Here is a 20,939-nt window from a genome sequence, read left to right on the forward strand (position 1 = left end):
TCCTTACCCTAGGTTTAATGGGAAGGTAACCGAGACGAAAAGAAATACATACGGCAACCAAATATGGGTAATAGGATGATCAAGTCATTAATCTAACTAGCTCTGGGGCAACAAAGCATTGCTAGTGCTCTGTGTTGTCATTAAATGGGTTGTGGGCTTGTTGGGCCCGAGCCCATTTATGTCAGTGGCTATGTTGGACCTAATGGGTCACACACTAACACCTTAATGTCATCATGATATAGCATTAAAGGTATTGAGCCTAATAATGGTTGTTAGCCCAAGATGAAGTTTGGAAGCCCACCTAAGAGGGAGAGAGCGCATGGTATTGTTAATGGGCTTGGATGGTCCAAGACATTACTAATTAATTTAATTAGTTAAATTAATTATCAAATATTTAAATTTTGAATTTTGAATTTGAATTTTGAAATTTGAATTTTGAATTTGAATTTTGAATTTGAATTTTGAAATTTGAATTTGAAATTTGAATTTTGAATTTGAATTTTAAATTTTGAAATTTGAATTTTGAATTTTAAATTTTGAAATTTGAATTTGAAATTTGAATTTGAAATTGAAATTTGAATTTGAATTTAGAAGTTAAATGTTTGAACGTTTGAATTTAAATGTTTGAATTCGAATTTGAATTGACTATGAAAAGTTGTTTCATAACAAAAGGATAAGATGAGATCTTGTTGGAACAAATCCCTTGTATAAGAGAAGATCTATGGAGATCTCCAAGGGCTGATTTGGGGCGCCATTTTGGTGGGAGATGATTGTCATCTTGTCAAACCAACAAGCTCCAATCAGATTTCGTTGTTGAGAGAATCAGTGAGCTAGTTGGTTCAAACTTGAATGCAACAGCTCAAATGTATCTGGACCCTTTTTGGGCTGAATAGGGGCGCATGAATTGGTGGTCATATGATGACCATTGGTTCAGAATTTTGACTAGATAAAGACCTAGTCTTATGAGGATTCGAAGGGGAGGTTGTTGGGATTTTTGAATTGCAACAACTCCACCTTTGTCTCAGTCACTTGTGCGCCACTTTTTCATTATGAGTAAAGTAAAAATTCTGATTTGATACAGTAATTCTCTCTCTCTTGTGCGCCTAGTTGGTGAGTTCCTCCTTAAGGATTTTCAAAAGAACCTAGCCAATTCTTCTATACCATTCCCACTCTTGTGAAGTTTTCATGCTGGAGACTTCACTCTTCTAAACATATATACCTAGCTTCCTTCTTCACCTATTGAGCGCATAGCAAGCCTCTCTGTGGTGGTCAATTGGTGGCTTTCAAGAAAGCTTTCTTGCATCTTGAAGTGGGTGGTGTGGATCAACGGTAGAGGGTTTGAACCCTTCAAACCTAACACTGATCGTCTTGGAGTTTTGAACTCACAAACAAAGGTAACATCACATGCCATAAAACATTATTCTTGATTGCATGTGTAATTCTGCATATGAAAAAAAAAAAAAAATTCTTCTCACATGCTACGATCTTCAAGGCCATTTTACTTTCACTTCAAGCGAGCAACACGAGTCATGAACATGGGAGAGAGGCACTGACTTATCCATGACTAAATTGGAAAACTTGAAAGTGGCTGTGGCCATGTTCTTCAGAGGGCCCGTTTTTGCATGGTGGTTGTGCTAAAAAATGGAGGGTGTGTAATGGGCAAGTACTGGCATTGAGTCTCCGTCCCCATGATTTGAAGAATGATGCTGCGCAAGTTAGATCAGCACGCATGTGATTACAACTTAGTCCTATTGCAACACCTCCTCCTTCGAACCAGTTTATCTGTCAGTACAGCTCTTGCGGTCCCTGGCGCATTAGCTAGGTCCGCCACTGTTCCTACCTTTATTATATTTTTATTACTATTATATTAAATTTAAATCAACGCTCTCAAATATAATAATTTTATTAAAAAATGTAAAAAAAGCCTTCCATTATCTAATTGGTTTATAGCATGACATGGATGGACAGCCAATTGACCGATAACGATAAAGAGAAGGTAATCGCATATTTTATTAACATACAGTCATTATTATAGATAACCGATTCAGCGCTCACCGCTCAAGAGAAATATTCCAGATACCCATTATGAATCGCCCGCCAAAGTCTTCCTACTTCTTAGATTTTTGCTTCTCTCTCCCTTATTTTTGTCAAAAAATTACACTTCTTATTTCTCTCTCTTTCAACAGTTGATTCAAATCTAATGTAATGATAATAAAAAGATAATAAAGATAGAAAAATTATATAGGTAGACACTATAACCATCTCCTTAAAAAATAATTTTTTTTCAACCCGGCAGATCAAAACAAACAAACCCAACTTGATTGGATTGGATTGGTTTGGTTTAATTTTTTATTATGTTTTTAAAATCAAACCAGTCCAATCAATGTTGATTAATTTTTTATTATTTCCAACGACTGACAATATTGATCATTATTTAATCTATTGATCAATAGTAGAGTACAACAATGATACAAAGTGTATGGCTTGCGAATAACAAAGTTTTATTATTATACTCCAAAGGACTATTATTGCATTATTCTCTAAAGGGATGATGAGCAAGAGTGGATCACTATTCCGAGTCCCATATAATCATAATTGCAAACAAGAAAACTTACATGAAACCATACAAGTTGCTAACGGCCAATACTGGCACCAGACTACGCCCATAAAATTCGTAAGACCCTCTTGAAACTTTGATTGCTCCAATTATATATAAATAACAAAGAATGAAATATGATCGTAATGTACAAAGTCTTCAAATCCTGTCTGGCGTTGGCATTATTGCTGTCCAAAGTTTTTGGGAGTGCTCAAACTAGATTGATAGTGAAAGAAACATACGGGTGGGTATCAGCATCACCTGCTAAGCCAGCCATCCCACCACCTACTTCATCCTCGGTCTTCCAGTATGCACTGCACGCAAATATTGAAGTGTCATGTCAAGTGAACTTCACATGATCTTTTAATGAAATCATATGACAAATTTAAAATCGCATTACTTGATATTTTAATCTAAACCATTTATACCAACGTTGATCAAAATCCACTCCTCTTATTTCTCACATAAGATTGACTTTCTCACCAGAATCACACCTCCCCGGCCCCTCAGACAACACACAAACACATGCACGAAATGAAGAAAAACTGTCATTCTTGTTCTCTTCGTGAATTTATAGGGAATCTGATAAGGTTTTCTAGCATGTCAATCAATTATTTAACTGTAATTTAGAGATTTGATAGAGAATATAGGAGTTTCAAAGTTTCAAGTAACTATCTGCTTACTATAACTTCTTACGTTTCAGAGTAAGTTCTGCATATTGGAGACAGCAAAGAGACCAGCACCATGTTTTTCCATTTTGAATTAGTATAGAAGTATATATTACGCAAAGCACAAACAATTTTTTATTTTATTTTATCTACTTCCATTCCTGAAGGGCCGGCCTGGCTCAGCGGTAAGCTTACTTACCGTGGTGTTCCAGGTCAGGGGTTCGACTCGGCACCCTGCAAAGCAGGGGTGAGGCTTGACTCAAATTTCCCTTCCCCAGACACTCACGGAGTGGGTCTTGAACTGGGTCGGCCTTTTTTTTTATCTACTTCCATTCCTCTTCCATCTAGCTTAAAAGTGTGTCAACATGTCAAATGAGTTTAAATTAGTCAAGGATCGTGATGATCCCTCAATAAAAACACCACATATGTAGTCTATTTTCCTTAATGTCAAAATGTGAAACCTGTTTGGAGTTTGAGTCTTTTAAGGAATTATATCTAGAGGTTGCATGAAATTCTCAGATGAAGTGGGTAAAATTACTAAGGCCATCTATTTTAAACCAGACAGCACAGAAATTAATAAGCTCTTGCCTGTTTGTGCTATCACTCAACCCTTCTAGAATAGAACGTACTTTCTTCTCGGCTTTTACAGATGGAGCTAAAACGCATGCCTGGAATGAACACAAGATCCAATGCTCAGTGATAAATATTTGAAAAGAGGGGAGGGGGGTGAGACTGAACTTCAGTTTTGGAAGAGTGTAATACCAAGAAAGATGGTGGCAGACCATATCTCAGAATGCTCTCAGCAAATAAACGGACAGCACAAAAGTGCATCCAGGAGCTGAAAACCTTCAGAAAAATATAAAGTAAAAGTGGTGAGCTAAAAGAACCACAGGATTTTAGGATAACAAGGCAATAATAAGTGATATAAGGCCAGAAAAGTAGATATTTCAGATCAATAAACACTACTAAAGTTGAACAGAGAAACTAAGGACCGTTCTATAATGCCATGCTCAGATTGAGAGGCTAGTCCAGAAACAGACACATCAATTTAACTTACATACTTGTTCCTATAATCTCCTTGCTTTCTACCACTACCTGAAATTCTGCCTTGTAATAATCTAGGCCTATAGAGTGTTTCTACAAATTAAATGAAGTAATAAATAAATGAATAATACCTCTCCATAACTGGTATAGCACCATTGCAACAAAGAACTCCTCAAACTTTCCTGATCTTGCATCAATTTATCTAACTCCTGCTTTCGACTCTCGTGTGTTTCTGGACTGTATTCAAAGTCACGAATCTGAATACAATGACATAAAATTCCATTAAACACCTCTCATCAACTCATGAATTGATGCTAGAACACTTTGCATTAGGTTTATCATCTCATTCATTCTTCCATGCACAACTAAAAATTTCCAGGATTAAAATCCTAGAAAGAATGTGGATATTACCAATATTAACAGATTGAAGACAATATATGCAAATTAAGAAAAATACTTACTTGGAATCCTTTTTCCCGTGCACTAGTTCTAAAATTGTCTGCAACACGACTGAAGAGTGTAACAGTATAAAGAGCATATTCATTATCCTCATACAACTTCTTAGAAGACCTGGGGACCTAAAATATTTATCCTAATCAGAATATGGAATAACACAAGGAAAAATAAAAACCTGCTCAGAAATATTCAAGGGTGTGAAAACATTAATGGAATTTTTAGATTAATTACAGGGATTTTTCAATTATGATCCATTTATAATAATACCAAGGAAGTACAGAAATTCAAATTTGTGAGTGAATATGGTATCAGTTACCACATAGCTTGTCAATGTTTCATAGCTTGAGAGCCAATCCTTCTGTGAATACTTGGAAACAATTGCAAGGAGGGTAGTTAAGTTTTCTGAAGTTATAATGTCCTCAGGTTTAACCAAGTTGGAAAGATCACGGACTGCTAAACTGACATAGTCAAGCAGGTCAGCTAAGAAATAGAATACAATATATTTGAATACTTTATCAGTTGTGAAACAACATCCACACCTTCCAGTTTGCTTTCGGTTGATAGCATTAAGCTGACTGCGGGTATTGTTGTACTCAGAAACACGAACCTGGCATGAAAGACAGTTTCAAGGGCAAACCAGAAAATTCAATCTACACCATGCAAAATAAGTAGAGATGTTTTTCTTTACTATATTCCTCATAATAGAACAAAATTATTATTGGGGGAGAGGGAAAACAATTTTAGCTATAAATTCAATCTACATCATCCAAAATGCATCCTGATCAAGTATTGAAAAAACTCAGGAGCCTGTAGATATGGATCATAAGGTGAAAAGCCAAAACTGGCTTGTTTGTAGGCTATATGTTCAGTTGCAACAAGCTTAGAGTGACATGAAATAACCAGGTTGTATGTGGTGAGCATTCCTTATCCCTTTCCCAGTTGCTGAGTGCCAAAGCGTGTATGGAACCCATCACCAGAACTCATGTAGCCCAATAATGCTATATTTTGATTAGAATCAGCTAAGAAACAATGATATACTGATCCATAAACTGGCACCGCAAACCACAAAAGAAAATGTTTCAGGGTCAGAATGGATTCCATCTTCAACATTACACTGGCACAAAGAATGACCCGGACTTTCACATATAGCAATCAACTGCCTCAATTATAGTTGCACTCATACTACTAATTGACAACAGTTATGAGCCATGCAGATGACTAAAAATGTGAAATTTGACCATGATCAATTTAATATGCTAGATTTTAACTTTTATTTCATTTAGTAAGGGAATATTTTTTATTCTTAATTCTTATAATCTCTGTTCTTTTATTAAAATTTTGTAATTGCTTTTCTAATAAAATGACAACCTCTACATCCTGATAAACAAAGATTAAATTACCCGAAAGAAAAATGTGAAAAACAATGTATTAACTCTATACTTTGATTTTTATTTTTTAATTTCAATTTGACCCATCTCTTTGTAATAGTTTTAATTTACATAACCATTCCAAGATAGTCTACCTATTAACTATTAAGTTGCAATTTCCCGGGGGTGATGATATTGCTTAAAGATAGCAGCATGCAACATCATTATCACATCAGCAGCGTCTCTCATTAAGGTGGATCACTATAAATTGTTATGTGTCTTAAGGAACTAAAATGAACTCTTTTAAAAGTGAGAAACCAAGCTGAAACCAATACCACGAGGACCAGAACATTACCAAAGTAAAATCCATAGGATAAAGCGGCCCAGGGTCATTGGGGACCACAAAAACAAACAGGCCCCCTTATCTTCTTCTGCATTAATTTCTCAGCGAGCCTTTTATATGATCTTGGACAAACTGAGGTCCTCTGATTAGAAGTCACACAAAATAGAAAAGGGTCTATAACTCTAATGGAGATCATCAAGGACCATGTCACTAGCACAAGAACAAGATCTATCCATTTGTAACTTTGCAAGGTAAAGCAGAGAGAGAAAGGTGAATCTTCTGTAGTTTATATGATTATGAATTGCCAACGCAAGTGTGGGATTGGCAGGTCTGATCTTATTCCTTTTTCTCAGCCTTAGGAGACAAGCATACAACTAGAAACCCATCCCTATCTTGAGTTACACTAGTACCAAACTGACCTCAGTAGACAATTTGATAGTGGCATCGTAGAAAAGGTTACCCCACAAGCTATGACTTTTAATCGAAGTCATGTGGGCCCTAAAGCAGGTGGATCAAAGTTGAAATTTTTTAACATTTATCTCAACAGAACTTGAAGAGTCAATTGATTCAATAGCATGTTCCCCTTGGATTTGGCTCTTCTCTAAAGTGACAAGTTCACTTTAGAAGGAAAGGTGGGGGATCTCAACTAGTGATGAGAAAATAAGGGGAGTAGATTCTTACAAATGCATTGTTTGTTATGAATACACATATTTTATCATAATATTTCTCATCAATGGTTCAGATAGGTCACTTTTTCCTCAAAAGAGAACCCATTCAGCTTAGAAGGACCAATTTTGTTCCCCTTCAACACCAACTCAGAAGTTAAGCATGTAGCATCCCTCTTTCCCTCCTCCCAAACTCATAAATCAATAAAAAGAACATGGCTCCACAAACTGAGTTATCAACTCTACATGACTTAATTACAAGCTCGCAGAAGACACACTATTGACTAACATATACGAGGTTAGAAATCATGACACTTAACTAACCAAAAACCTTCGTAAAAACGAAAAGGCATAGAATCCCCAAATAGCAGTTAGTCATATGGTAAGCAAGAAAGTCATCATAACTTGCTAGCTGCTATCTCACTATAAGGAGGCCGTGAATGTTAAAACTTATTATGTGTTGCAATAGTCCATCTTCTAAATCTAACAGATAGCTGCAACAACAAGAGTGGCAAGAAAATGAAAACCTTGAGATCATCCTCAATCTTTGCCACTTGACCATGAATACCATCCACGATCTCCTTCAAAGGAGACATAGTCGGGTACTTGGCTTCGTCCCAAACAAACCTGGATCCATCATAAAGACTAAATTTCAGCCCAAAAAAAAAAAAAACACAACTCAAGCAAGAATACACAGAGATCACAGATTCCAAGTACTGAATAATAAAAAAAATAAAAAAACCTGGTCAAATAGGAATCAACAGGCACTCCGTCCACCGTGAGCCCGCCGCTCTCTACGCCGGAAACTCTCTCCAGTTCCTCAATCTGCCGCCTGATCTTGAGCGACACTCCTTCCATGAAACTGTTCGACTGCACACATATTTCAGCTTCGCATTTCAATAACACATATCCGCAAATAAATCAAGACGCGAGATTCGCATTAGAGAGAATCGTGATTTCACGGATCATCCTAAAATCAGAATCGAGAAACGAAAAGTGGATTGAGAATTCACCTTGGCGAGGTCATCGCTGAGAGAGAGGAGAGAATCTAGGGTTCCGACACGGAGATTAGGGATGTTGAACTGCCAGTTGAGAAGAAAATCAGAAGAAGAAGAAGAAGAAGAAGAAATGAAGAGAGAGAGAGAGAGAGAGAGTTACTGACTCTGTAAAGAGGAGTGTCGAAGGAATGCTTGGAGATTTGATCCTGCAATTGGTTCCAAAGAGCAGAAGCAGAGTTCTGAACGGGAAGAGACACAACGCAGTACCTAGTCGCCATTGTGTTCTTCTTACTTTTTGTTACTCCTTCTCACTTCTCAGTTCTGATCACACACCAAAATACATTGGAAGCTAAGCAAATGCTCAATGCCAATGTTGCCACACCAAATCATCAATTATCAAAAATCGTTTTTTATTTTTTTACCAATCAATTTCTTTCTTCTTTAAAGCGTGAGTACATTATAAGGGGGCGTTTGGTTGAGGAAATTTTTTATGAATGATTGGGAAATGATATTCATAGGAAAATGGTAGGAAATGATAGGAAAGTGAGTTTGGTAGGAAAATATAAAAAAAAGTTGTTTGGTAGGAAAAAATTTAACTGGGAAAATTAGGTAACTTTTATAAAGTCTATGCTTGGTTGTAGGTAAAATATAGATGGGAAAAAAAAAAAACAACCAACAAAATCCCAAATAGCCATGCAAATGGGAGGAATACCACATCTAAAGTGGGAATATTTGTCCATCAATTTTGATCCAAATAGCCATGCAAATGGGATACCTAGCAAACTCATTTAGGTAGGCAAATTTGAAAGCTTGTCAACCAAACATGTGCACCCAATTTCCCCACTTCACATTTTCCTATCATTCTCCTCAAAAACCTTCAACCAAACACCCCCTAAGGCTTTTCTATGTGGATATTTCTTTTTTAAATCTCAAAATACTTATTTTTGGAAAAAAAATTCCCTTCCAAAATATTCTTTTGTTATCTGTATCTATCTATTTATGTCTATATGTCTATATTTGCTAACGTGTCATTTTCTCCTTCAATATCTATTTTATGTTCATACTTAAAATCATTTAAAATGTTTCATCTTTTAGTAACTTTTTAAAAATTCAAAATTTAAACTTCATATAGGCGGAAAAAAAAGTTCACCATTAATTGATGGCAAACATCTGTATTAATATTCCACTAATTTTTCAAAATTTGAATTTTAAATATGATATAGGTGGAAAAAGAGTTTAGCATTGTTCAGTGACAAACAAATGTATTAATATCTTATTACTTTTTGCATGGGTAATGGTTAAGCCTATTAATAATACCATTAATTTCTGCATCGAAAATTGTTAAGCTTATTAATAATATTTATTATTGTGTCTATTAGGATTAGGGGTGCTAAACGAGCCAGGGGCCTTTGGCTCGGCTCGTGAAGGCCTGAGCTTTTATGTCTAAAATTGATTGTTGGAACCAGGCTTGGACTTGTATAAAAGCTCGTTTAATAAAAAGGCATTGGGCTCCAATTTAAAAGCTTGGCCTTAGAGCCTCTCAGGCTGGCCTAATATATTAATTTTATATTTTTATTTTATATTTTTTATACTACTTGTGATAACCGTCTCTCTCTCTCCTCAATCCATTTCATCCCATTTTATTAATTAAACAGACTTTTTGAATGATTTTGTTTTGTATTATGTTGTTTGGATATACATTAAATTTATGAATATTTATGGAATTACTAGTGTTGTTGACTGTATATTTTGTTTGGATAAATTTTTGTTGTATTATTTTGTTTTAAACAGGCTAACAGGCTAAACCAGACTTTTATTTTTTGTAAATAAGACAGGCCACAGGCTGAAATTATATTCATAACAGGTAACAGGCTTGGTCAGGCTGACACATATAAACACAGGTTTAGCCTTTTAAGACCAAAGCTCGGCTCGGCTCGGCTAGGTCCGTTAACACCCCTAATTAGGATTAATTAATTTTTTAGGTCTACAAATGAACCAAAGATTATTTTAATACAAAAAATAAGTTTTGTTATGTTTGAATGACAGAGATGTCCAATCAGAGATTGGTATTTTAATATTGGATTTGTTTGCCCTCTCTTAGGTACCTATAGGAGAGGTATCTTAGAGATCAGCGAAACACTGTGCACTATAATATAACGACATAATCAAGGCATGGGGTGTGTGCACAGTGACATTTAAAAGAATTAGGGTTTAAAGTCTATGTACCTTGTTGGTTTAATCCTTTTTTTATATATGGATTACCTACTTTTGGGCCTCTTAGAAATATTGGGGGTCCAGTTGTTGATCCATTGTTGTCGTAGTAGGATTAGTATAATTAAAAAATATTTTCTTAATTCTATCTTAGCTGTTAACCTTTTTGGGCCTCTTAGAAATATTGAGGGTCCAGTTGTTGATCCATTACTGTCGTAATAGGATTAGTATAATTAAAAAATATTTCCTTAATTCTTTCTTAGTTGTTAGCCCTTTTGGGCCTTGTAGAATGTGGGCCTTTGTCAGTTCCACAACAAGTTCAAAAGACCTCATTAGTTTGTGTATAAATAGGATATGACGATATGTGTTACTGCATATTTTCCATTTGTAATCCACCTTCTGTGCACATTTTTCTTCTGTTTTTTTCTGTTTATCTTATTCATCTTCTCAAGTTGTTCTTCTACATAGTCTTACCCATTATTTGTGTGTTTATAGTTTTCTAATTTAATAGCAATGACGCATTTGGCAAGGCCAAGCCTATTAAGTTGTGTTCTCACTTCATTTGTTTGTGGTGATGAAGTGCTATTTTGCAACACCAAGGAGTTACTGCAAAAATCAAGAGATGGCTCCACTATTTCAATCCCACAAGGATATGAGATTGTTTGCTACAAGTCACTTATTTGTATCATTTGTGTAATTGATTGCAGTATTTAATTTTGAAAAATTATACTCTCATATTGCATAAGATTCATCTCTCACGTAATACTCATATAAAAATATATGCCTTTTTTTTCTTTTTCTTTTTGAAAAAAAATTGGTGGCCCCACTTTGTTTTTAACACTCACATAAAAAGATACTACATCTTTTCTCATTTTATGCTTATGTTTCAGGGGTATCAGTGAGAAAATGTGAAAAATACATAATGGTGGAAAAGGAAAAGATCGAAACTTTCTAACAGTGAAAGTAAACAATCTCCCACGAAACCAACATCATCAATGAATTTAGGGTCAAAAAGAAGAAGAACAGTTTGTGAGTAAATTAGGTGGAAGATGAAGATATGGGTTACCCTATTTTGGTTTTTCGATTTTGCAGCTTCTTTTTTTCTTTTATTATATATTCACCATGCAATTGTGACTTCGTATTTGATGCCTTTCCACCTGAGAAGACAACATATGTCACGGAATTAGCCTCCAAGTTAGCCTCTGACAATTCCAGCATCGAAGAAAGTCCCCCAAATGTTCCATATTTCTACTAAAAAATTGAATTCATCCAAAGTGCTTCAGACAAACATTGCCTCAGAAACCCCTCGACCAAGAAACCAAGTTGGTTAAGGTATTTAATGTTTCAATTATCCCCAATTGACATATGAACAATTAAGGAAACTAAATAAGAAACATTAGTATAAGTTAATGCACAAATTCAAGGTTACAACAACTTTTTGTTACAATAGATATAAGGTATCCAAGGAGAGCTTCTCTTCTAAAATTCCTTGAGAAAAGAAAAGAAAGGTAAGGGCTAATTAAAGAGCAATTTTTTATATACTCTTTTTGTTTAATTAGTTGTTAACTTTTTGGTTGGTTAATGCTAATTAATTGAATCTTCAATTGTTGTTGCAGGGTCATTGCTAGAGGACCTTACCAAATTAACAACAACAACCCCAAGCGTGAGGGAAGCAGTTCAGGAGGTGAATCTGAAGATTAGTGTTCCGAACACTTTGACCTTAATTAACTTGTAGCGGTTTAGTTCATCATGAATTTAGGGTATACAGGCTCTTTGCAAGCCAAAAGCTCCTCCTAACTATATCATTGTACGCCTTTTGCAGTGATATGCCTCTAGCATATATAGTTTTCTAAGTTAAAAAGAGCAAGGATTTAATCTACTTTGAAGGAAAAGGCTTATATTTGTTATAAAGTTGATAAACCATGCTCAGATCTCCTCTCACTGAATTTATGGTGTTTTGTAGGTAAAAGTACTAGAAAAGAACTCATTTATAAGCACAAGAGAAAGCAAATGATAGTGTTTCCGTGCTACAAGCGCGAGAAGGGTGCTAATAGCGCGAGAAAGTTTTTCAACACAGAAATGTCGCGCTACAAGCGCGAAATCCGCGCTAGTAGCGCTAGAAAATCCTCAAAACACAGTGTTGCCACGCTACAAGCACGAGTTCCGCACTAGTAGTGCGAGGTCCATATACCCTTGCTATATTCTCCGCGCTGTTAGCGCGAGAATGACGCTAATAGCACGAGAAGCACGTGACCCTTTTTAAAGGACTTCAAATTACATTTTAAGGAGGATTTCACACCAAGGATTTGATGAAGATTTGGGTAGATTTGAAATTAAGCTATAAAAAGGGAATATAAACCTTTATTTGCTATCTTTGGCTGGAGAGTCTTTGAGAGATCAAGAAATTGATAGCGTTCTTGGAGATTAATGCTGGAGATCAAAATTTCAGAGATTGAAGATTAAAGACTTTCTTTCTCTTCTTTTTTCTTCTTCTTCTTCATGAATTCTAGTTTCATTTACTTCTTTATTTTGTTTAAACTAGATATGTCTTGCTAGTTTGCTTTTGTTATGGATTCGACATGAATCCTAATTGTGGTTTAATTTAGTTTCTTCAATAAATTATTTTAGTTATTGGTATTTTACCTTGAGTGAAATTCTATATTCTTATATGAATTGATCACTCTTATATAGATTTGAGGGTTAGGGCTCACAATAGACATATTGGAGTTTTAATCCTGACAGGGGTAAAATATCAATTCTTGTATGATCTAGACATAGGCTTGCTTGAGTTGTAGACTTCATAATTCATTGTGTCTAATGCTTATTCTAAGAGGAATCACTAAGACATTAGGATTCTAATTAGAGTAAAGGGTTAAAGTCACTAAGACATTAGGATTTAACCAACTATTTTTAGAAGATGGATTATCTGAAATATCTGAGATAAATTAATATTGAAATTAAGTTAAACTACTCTAGGAGGATTTGAGGTGAAATAATTCTTAGGTACAGTTTAGTTATTAAAATCTTAATTCATCTTTACCCATCTTTATTCTTAATATGAATTTATTATTACTTATAATTATTTTTATTTTATTTTTCAAAATTACTCTTTATACATAAATTGATTTTTCCAAATTAAAGAGAATAATGAAAATAGTATTTGGTGCATTAATTTTTGTGGGACGATACTCTACTCACACTTTATTACTTGAAAAGATCGATATACTTTCCGAAATCGCAACAAGTTTTTGGCGCCGTTGTTGGGATTAAATTAAGCCAATATTATTTATAGCTTTCAATCTTTGAGATTGAACGTTATTTTTCTTTTTACTAGTTTCCTTTTTTTATGCGAGGTACAGTAAATCTTGCTTCTCTGCTATTTGATCCCGAGATGAAAAAACTGCAAAGAAGAACAAGAAGCTTACTAAACAAAAGAAACAATAAGAATCTTCCAGTTCACAGCCAAGAGCAGAACCAGTCGAGAAGGCTAGCAATAATCCACAACCTCCTCCAGAAGCTCTAATGGACGCATTTCTCATGCCGAGCTTCACGAGACCAAACTCAAGTATAACAAAGCCAACAATTGAGGCTAACAACTTCCAGATCAAGTCAGCTTTGGTATCTTTAGTCCAACAATCCCAATTCTTAGAAGATGATTTGGAGAATCCACATGCTCATCTGGAGAGGTTCTTGATGATTTGTGACACAGTCAAATGGAATGAGGTGTCCGATGATGCACTGCGATTGCAGTTGTTCCTTTTTTCTCTCAAAGGGGAAGCATTCAACTGGTTAGAACAACAGCCGGCAAACAGCATCAGTACCTGGGAAGACTTGGCTATCAAGTTTTTAGCTTAGTTCTTCTCAATGACAAAATACAATCAATTGGTGAATGAGATCACCAATTTTATGCAACCTGAAGGAGAAACTCTTTGTGCTTCATGGAAGAGATTTAACGAACTACTGAGAAGATATCCTCAGTATGAGTTACAACATGGGGAAAAAGTCCATATATTCTTTAATGGGATTACACATTTCTCAAGGATGGTTATCAATGCTGCAGCTGGAGGTTTTATAAGACAAAAAACACCAACTCAAGAATTGGCGCTGTTCGAATCCATGGCAGCACTTGAAAATGAGAGCATTGCAACACAACCTAGGAGAGGATTTCTTCAACTGGAAGGTAATGATGCTGTGTTAGCAGAGCATAAACTCATCTCTCAGCAAATTGCTATCCTGAATAGCAAGCTTGACAAGCTTCAAGTTTCTGCAATTCAAGCTCAACCAGAAGCTTGTGAGTATTGCAAAGGGAGCATGAAACTAATGAGTGTAATGCACTCATAGGAGCAGATCCAGTTCAAGTCAATGGAATCCGGTATGATCAAAGAGCTCAGAACAATCCTCCAAGGAATCAGAACAATGCTCTGGGAAATACATTCCATCCTAAGTGGAAGAATCATGGAGGTCTTGATTACAAGTCATCATAATATTTGCAACCTCCACCAATTCCACAGAATCAACCATCTGAGTTGGAAAAGCCTTGCTGCAGTTGACCAAAGCCATAAATGATCATATTTAGAACACTGATGCAATCATCAATGAGACAAGATCGCATCACAAGAGTCAAGATGCTTCACTCAGAAATTTAGAGAGTTAAATTAGGCAACTTCCAACTAGCTGAGAGGACTCAAGGTCAATTTCCTAGTGATATTGTGGTAAATCCACGAGAACGTTACAAAGTAATCACTACTAGGAGCGAAAAAGTAATCTCCCCTCAATAGAAGCCAAAGGTGGTCTACAAAAAGGTTGATGATGAGCTCAATAAAGCAGAGGAGAAAGAAAAAGAAGTGAAAACTCCTACAAATAAGGATAAGCCATTTCAAAAAGGCAATGAAGAAGCAAAGGAGCAATCTTCTGAAGCTCCAAAGAAGCAATGAGATTTCCCATGCTTTGAGAAACCTCCATATCCCATGAAGCTCAAGCAACAAGCTTAGAAGCAACAGTATGCCAAGTTTTTAGATATATTTAAAAGTTGCAAATTAATATTCTTTTTGCTGAAGCTTTAGCTAACATGCCTAACTATGCTAAATTCATGAAAGATTTGTAGTCTAGAAAGCGTAAGTTGCAGGAATTTGAGACGATGGCTATCACAGAGGAGTGTAGTGCCATTATTCAGAAGAAGTTTTCACCAAAGCTTCGAGATCCAAGAAGTTTTAACATCCTGATTGCGATAGGAAACATTAATGTTGACTGGGCCTTGTGTGATCTTGGAGCAAACATCAACCTCATGCCATTGTCCGTGATGGTCTCTGGGAATTTCAAAATTAAAACCCACTGTGGTCTCTCTACAGCTTGTTGATAGATCTTTAAGAAGACCAAATGAGTCATTGAAGATGTTGTTGTCAAAGTTGACAAGTTCATATTCCCTGCTGAGTTCATAGTCCTTGATATGGAAGAAGAAGGTGACATGCCTCTTCTTTTGGGAAGACCTTTCCTAGCCACAACCAGAGCCATGATAGATGTTGAGCAAGGAAAGTTAGAGTTGAGGATGGATGACGAAAAGGTCACCATCAATGTATTTGATGCAATGAAGCATACCAAAGACAAAAGCGATTACTTCCGGGTGGATATTTTTGATGAGTTTCTTATTCAGAAGATATCTGATGATCAGACTCTGGAAGAGGATATGAAAGTTTTAGATGAAAACTCTCCAAAAGAAAATTCTGAAGTTCCATTGGAGGTGTTAGAGAAAAAGGAGTCAGACATCATTGTAAGAGCATCAAAAGTAGAGCTAAAAGAACTACCTGCCACTCTCAAGTATGCATTCTTGGGGGATGGAGAAACTTACCCTGTCATCATCATCAAAGAGTTGTCTAACTCTGAAAAAACAAAGTTAATGAAGGTACTCAAGGATCATAAGAAAGCCAAAGGGTGGTCTATCTCTGACTTGAAGGGTATTAATCCCTCTTTTTGTACTCACAATATCCTCATGGAAGATAACATCAAACCTGTGAGACAACCTCAGAGAAGGTTCAACCCCACTATGAAAGAAGTAGTCCGAAAAGAAGTGGTGAAACTTCTTGATGCCGATATGATTTACCCAATCTCTGATACTGTTTGAGTAAGTCCAATTCAGACAGTGCCCAAGAAAGGTGGAGTGCCAGTAATAAAGAATGAAATCAATTAGCTAATTCACACCAGGACTATAACTGGATGGAGGATGTGTGTGGACTATAAAAGAATGAATGATGTCACACGAAAGGATCACTCTCCTCTTCCTTTCATTGATCATATGTTAGAGAGATTGTTCGGGTATACTTAATACTACTTCTTGGATGGATACTCTGGCTATAATCAGATACCTGTGGCACCAGAGGATTAGGAATAAACAACTTTCACGTGCCCATTTGGAGTCTTTGCTTACCGGAGAATTTTGTTCAGCCTCTATAATGCACCTGTTACTTTCAAAAGGTGCATGCTTTCTATCTTTTTTGATATGGTAGAAAAATGCTTAGAGGTATTTATGGATGATTTCTCTGTATTTGGTTCTTGCTTTGATTCGTGCTTAGTTAATTTATCTAAAGCTTTGAAACGTTATCAAGAAATAAATTTGGTTTTAAATAGGGAGAAATGCCATTTTATGATGAAAGATGGCATAGTGTTAGGCCATAAAATTTATGAAAAAGGGATTGAAGTTGATAAAGCAAAATTGATTTTAATTGAAAAACTTCTCCCTCCTGTTAACGTTAATGGTGTGCAAAGTTTTCTTAGACATGCAGTTTTTACAGGAGATTTATTAAGGATTTTCCAAGATTGCAAAGCCGTTATCTCAACTATTAGTAAAAGATGCAGAATTTATTTTTAATAATGAATGTCTAACATCTTTTAATGTGTTGAAAGAAAAGCTTACCATTACTGTTGTGCAAATTGCAATCAATTAAATCAATCACACAAATATGCAAGTGCACGTCTCACAAGTAATAAAGGGATGTGTGAGTCCAAGTATCGTTCCCACGGAGATGATTTATAAAGCAATAATTATTTAAGTAAAGAAATGATAAAAAGATTGATTTTTATGGTGGGGTTTATAAAATAAAAGACAATTAAAAATAAGAAAACAGTAAACTAAATTAATAGGTATTAAGATGATGGATGAGATATAGGTCAGATTCAATTTCCCTGATACAACAATACTGAAACGATGCTTTAACGATGCTATATCAATGCTTAATTAGTAACCGAACACTAAAGTATGTTGGGGCTTTTGGCCAACCTAACATATATACCCAATAACTAATTCCCACATCTCTATGGCCAAACTAATCACTGAATTATTCAAGTTCAAGTCTAGGCTATGTGGTGTGAATGATCTCTCTACCCACAACTTAATCAAGTTAAATTAACCTAATTAATCCACACAATTCAACAAGGGTCTGGATTCGGAAAACTCTCGGCCCCAACCTCCTCAATATCACATATGTATCTCTCGACATGCACACATGAATAAGATTAAGCAAACTCGTTGAATAACTAATTAAACATTAACATAAACAAAGTTTAGGCATACATATCAATGTTACAACATAGGTACTTTATCACCTAACATATGGAGCAATTTAGCTCATAATGGAATTAAATAAAACAGAGAAAAGAAAGAAAGAACTCATTGGAAAACAGAAAAGAAGAATAAAACGAATGCTGTAGGAAAACGTCGTCACTGCTTTGCTCCAGCACTGCTCCATCAGCTCTTCTTCCTCCAAGAACCTTACTTTCTCTATCTAAAACGTGGGAGGGGTACTACATTCTTCCCATCCCTTCTTTCTTACCTTTCTGACCTCTCCCTCGCTTGTTGAATCCGTGGGCGAACTCCTCTTTAAATAGGAAAAGTGGTTGGATAATTGGGCTTTAGGGTTAGGAGTGAAAATCCATGAATCTTGTTGCTGCAGCCTTATCGTATCCCTAAATTCTTGGGCTGTTGGCACTTGTTGGATAAAATTTTGATCATCTTGGAACCCTTGTGCCAATGTTGTTGTTGACCAAATAGGAGCTGAGTTTGTTGTCCTTGTTCCTTGGGATTTTTGGATTTGTTGGCACTTATTTGGATAAGATCTTTATCTTCTTGGATTTCTTGTGCCAATGTTGTTGACCGAACCAAGGTTGTTGTCCTTGTTCTTTGGGATTTTCAGATTAGATTCAGTCTTGAAATTTGTCTTTGACCCTTGTGATTTCTGGATTAAATCTTCATAAACTTTCTTTGCTTGCTGGTGTATGGTTCGAGAATAACTAACTTTTGAATTTCAAAAGTTCGGTTGTTCCTTTGTCCACGCTGTCATGCTGTAGCGCTTGCTATATCATTACTTCGTCAGCTTCTCTGCTACAGCATTCCTACGTCAATTTTTTCTGCAAAGACAAACATTCAACAAGTTATATTTTCTTACACAAAATCAAGGGATATTGTCTTATTTTCCATACTTAGTCATCTCAAAGCACTTAATCATAAATATACAATATTTAGCTCAATTATCATGCAAAGAGGTCAACTTATATGGATTTTATGCAACAAATTCATCATAAAAATACTAAATTAACTCTCATTTGGGAGAGTTATCACACTCCAAACTTGTAAAACGTTGCTCGTCCTCGACTAACAAAGAAGAAAATGATTAATTGGCCTGCATAAATTCAGTAGTATAATTGCAGCAATGACTATTATTGAGATGAGCAGTTCTGATGTAGCATTCCAACAACAATGTACACGTGAGAGTGTTGTGCCTTTTGTGAGGGGCTTTCTTTTCACTTGTGCTTTTGCACTTGCTTTAGCTCGGCTTCTTTCACCCTTATAGCCTTCAAGACTTACTCATATGGTAAGATTCAAATCCATCAAACCTTGAATCCTAAGTCCTCATCCGCAATAAACTCTTTCGGCTTGTCTTGCTTTCAAGTTCATTCTTTATGCTTCATGTTCAATCACTCCATTTGTTTTCTGCTTTGATCATATCAGCCTCCAATTCACGCCTCCATTGCTTTGCAAGTTCAAGTTGAAAAACATTTACTCTCACTCATCGTAACTATTGTTGTCCTGCTACAGCAAAAAAAATATAACAACATAGCTAAAGATGCACTTTGTTTCACCTTATTTATGCAACATTAATTTCTAACTTCTTGTTACTCTTTATTTTTCAACTCTTTTTCTTATTTTCATGCTGTAACATATACCTAACTTCTTTATTCACACAAACAGAAATTTAAATTTACCGACTTTAAAATCTACTGACTAGCAAACATGTTCTTCTTTTTCATTAACTTCTTAAGTGATGCAGCGATTACATATAGCAAAAAGAGAAGAAAAAGAAAAGAACAAGACAACATGGGTTTTTCTTCATTTTTAAATCAGAACCAAAGGAAGTTCTAATCATGGTCTTTGTCTTCTTCTTGCTCTAAGGGATTATCTTTCATATTTTCATCTTTTTGCTCAACCTCCTCTCTCATTTCTTCATCTTTGCCTTGATTTTTCCACTTTGGGTGCTTGGTGTCTCCATTGTTGCCACTCCAAACTCAGTTTGGTTGCCTCGGTTCAAAGTGATTAAGGTTTGGGGGACTCCAAACTCAAGCCTTTGTTGTGGCTTGAGTGTTTGGGGGACTTCAAACTCAAGCCTTTGTTGTGGCTTGAGTTCTTCTCTTTTGGGCATCAGTACCCTTTTCTCCCTGCAAAACATCTTAAATAAAAATAAAAAGAAACATGAATACTTACTTATCCTAATCCTAATAATTGAAAATACGAAAATTAAAAATTGCAAGAAATTAAAGTACTGAAATTAAATTTTAAAAACTTTCTAATTGAACTTTGGGCTGCCTCCCAAAAGCGCTTGTTTTATAGTCTTCAGCCTGACTTGGATTGATGATCAAGGTGGCTTGAAACAAAGAGCGAAGAACAACTTTGATTCTTCGATCCAACTCTTCTCGCATGTAGATTCCTTAAACTTGACCTTGGGCTTGCCTTCAACCTTTAATGATTGAGGATCATCGAGGTTTGTTATTCCATTTTTCGTATACTCAATGGTATGCACCTGATCTTCATCCATCTTTAAAACTAAATCACTTTTCCATATATCTACCATAACTTTTCGGGTATCAAAGAATGATTCCTCAAGAAATTGAGAAATAGTAGGGTCCTCCTCTAGGTCAAGCATCCCAAAATATACTTGGTGTGCAAATTTGCCTATCTTGACATTCATATTTTCAACAATGTCAATTGATGCTTTGTTGGAGCGATTAGGAAAATGTAGAGTCATCTTTACAGACCTTATGCTCCTTATTCCCATTTTCTCTAGCAGAGTCATAGGCATCAATTTCACATTAGCCTCAAGATCACTTAAGGTTTGCTCTTTTTGCATGTCATCTTGTTGCTTTTGTAGCCTTTGACGTAAAGGAGATGGTGGTATGATTGTCTTGCTGATGGTCTGACCCTGCTGTAGTTTTGCTATAGCAGTACTCTCAGTGCCAGCAATTTGAGGTTCTTCGGGTTGATCATAAATTTCCACCTCTTTTGCAACTTTATTTCTTTCATTCTGATTTAATGCCTTCTGCTTCTGCT

At 35.7% G+C, this 20,939-nt stretch overlaps 2 protein-coding genes and 1 pseudogene across 2 annotated transcripts; 2 read left to right on the forward strand and 1 right to left on the reverse strand.

The window, feature by feature from the left end:
• Window positions 1-2,475: 2,475 nt before the first annotated feature.
• On the reverse strand, window positions 2,476-8,490 carry LOC133295168 (V-type proton ATPase subunit C-like). Its single transcript, XM_061493964.1, has 11 exons — window positions 8,302-8,490; window positions 8,153-8,221; window positions 7,882-8,009; window positions 7,667-7,766; window positions 5,304-5,371; window positions 5,081-5,222; window positions 4,770-4,886; window positions 4,440-4,565; window positions 4,027-4,110; window positions 3,853-3,932; window positions 2,476-2,910 (listed from the first exon to the last, which is right to left on the reverse strand). Exons 1-11 carry the CDS (start codon window positions 8,413-8,415, stop codon window positions 2,808-2,810), a joined length of 1,131 nt encoding a protein of 376 aa, XP_061349948.1. The 5' UTR covers window positions 8,416-8,490; the 3' UTR covers window positions 2,476-2,807.
• Window positions 8,491-10,861: 2,371 nt separating this feature from the next.
• Window positions 10,862-12,076, forward strand: LOC133295173 (jasmonate ZIM domain-containing protein 1-like; annotated as a pseudogene).
• Window positions 12,077-13,870: 1,794 nt separating this feature from the next.
• LOC133295174 (uncharacterized) lies at window positions 13,871-14,203 on the forward strand. The gene has a single exon (XM_061493970.1). The coding sequence runs from the start codon at window positions 13,871-13,873 to the stop codon at window positions 14,201-14,203; it is 333 nt and encodes a 110-aa protein (XP_061349954.1).
• The last annotated feature ends 6,736 nt before the right edge of the window (window positions 14,204-20,939 follow it).

Source organism: Gastrolobium bilobum, unplaced genomic scaffold (genome assembly GCF_033153095.1).
Source record: "Gastrolobium bilobum isolate Gb01-03AN ecotype WA unplaced genomic scaffold, APGP_CSIRO_Gbil_v1 utg5265, whole genome shotgun sequence".
Classification (NCBI taxonomy): Eukaryota; Viridiplantae; Streptophyta; class Magnoliopsida; order Fabales; family Fabaceae; genus Gastrolobium; species Gastrolobium bilobum.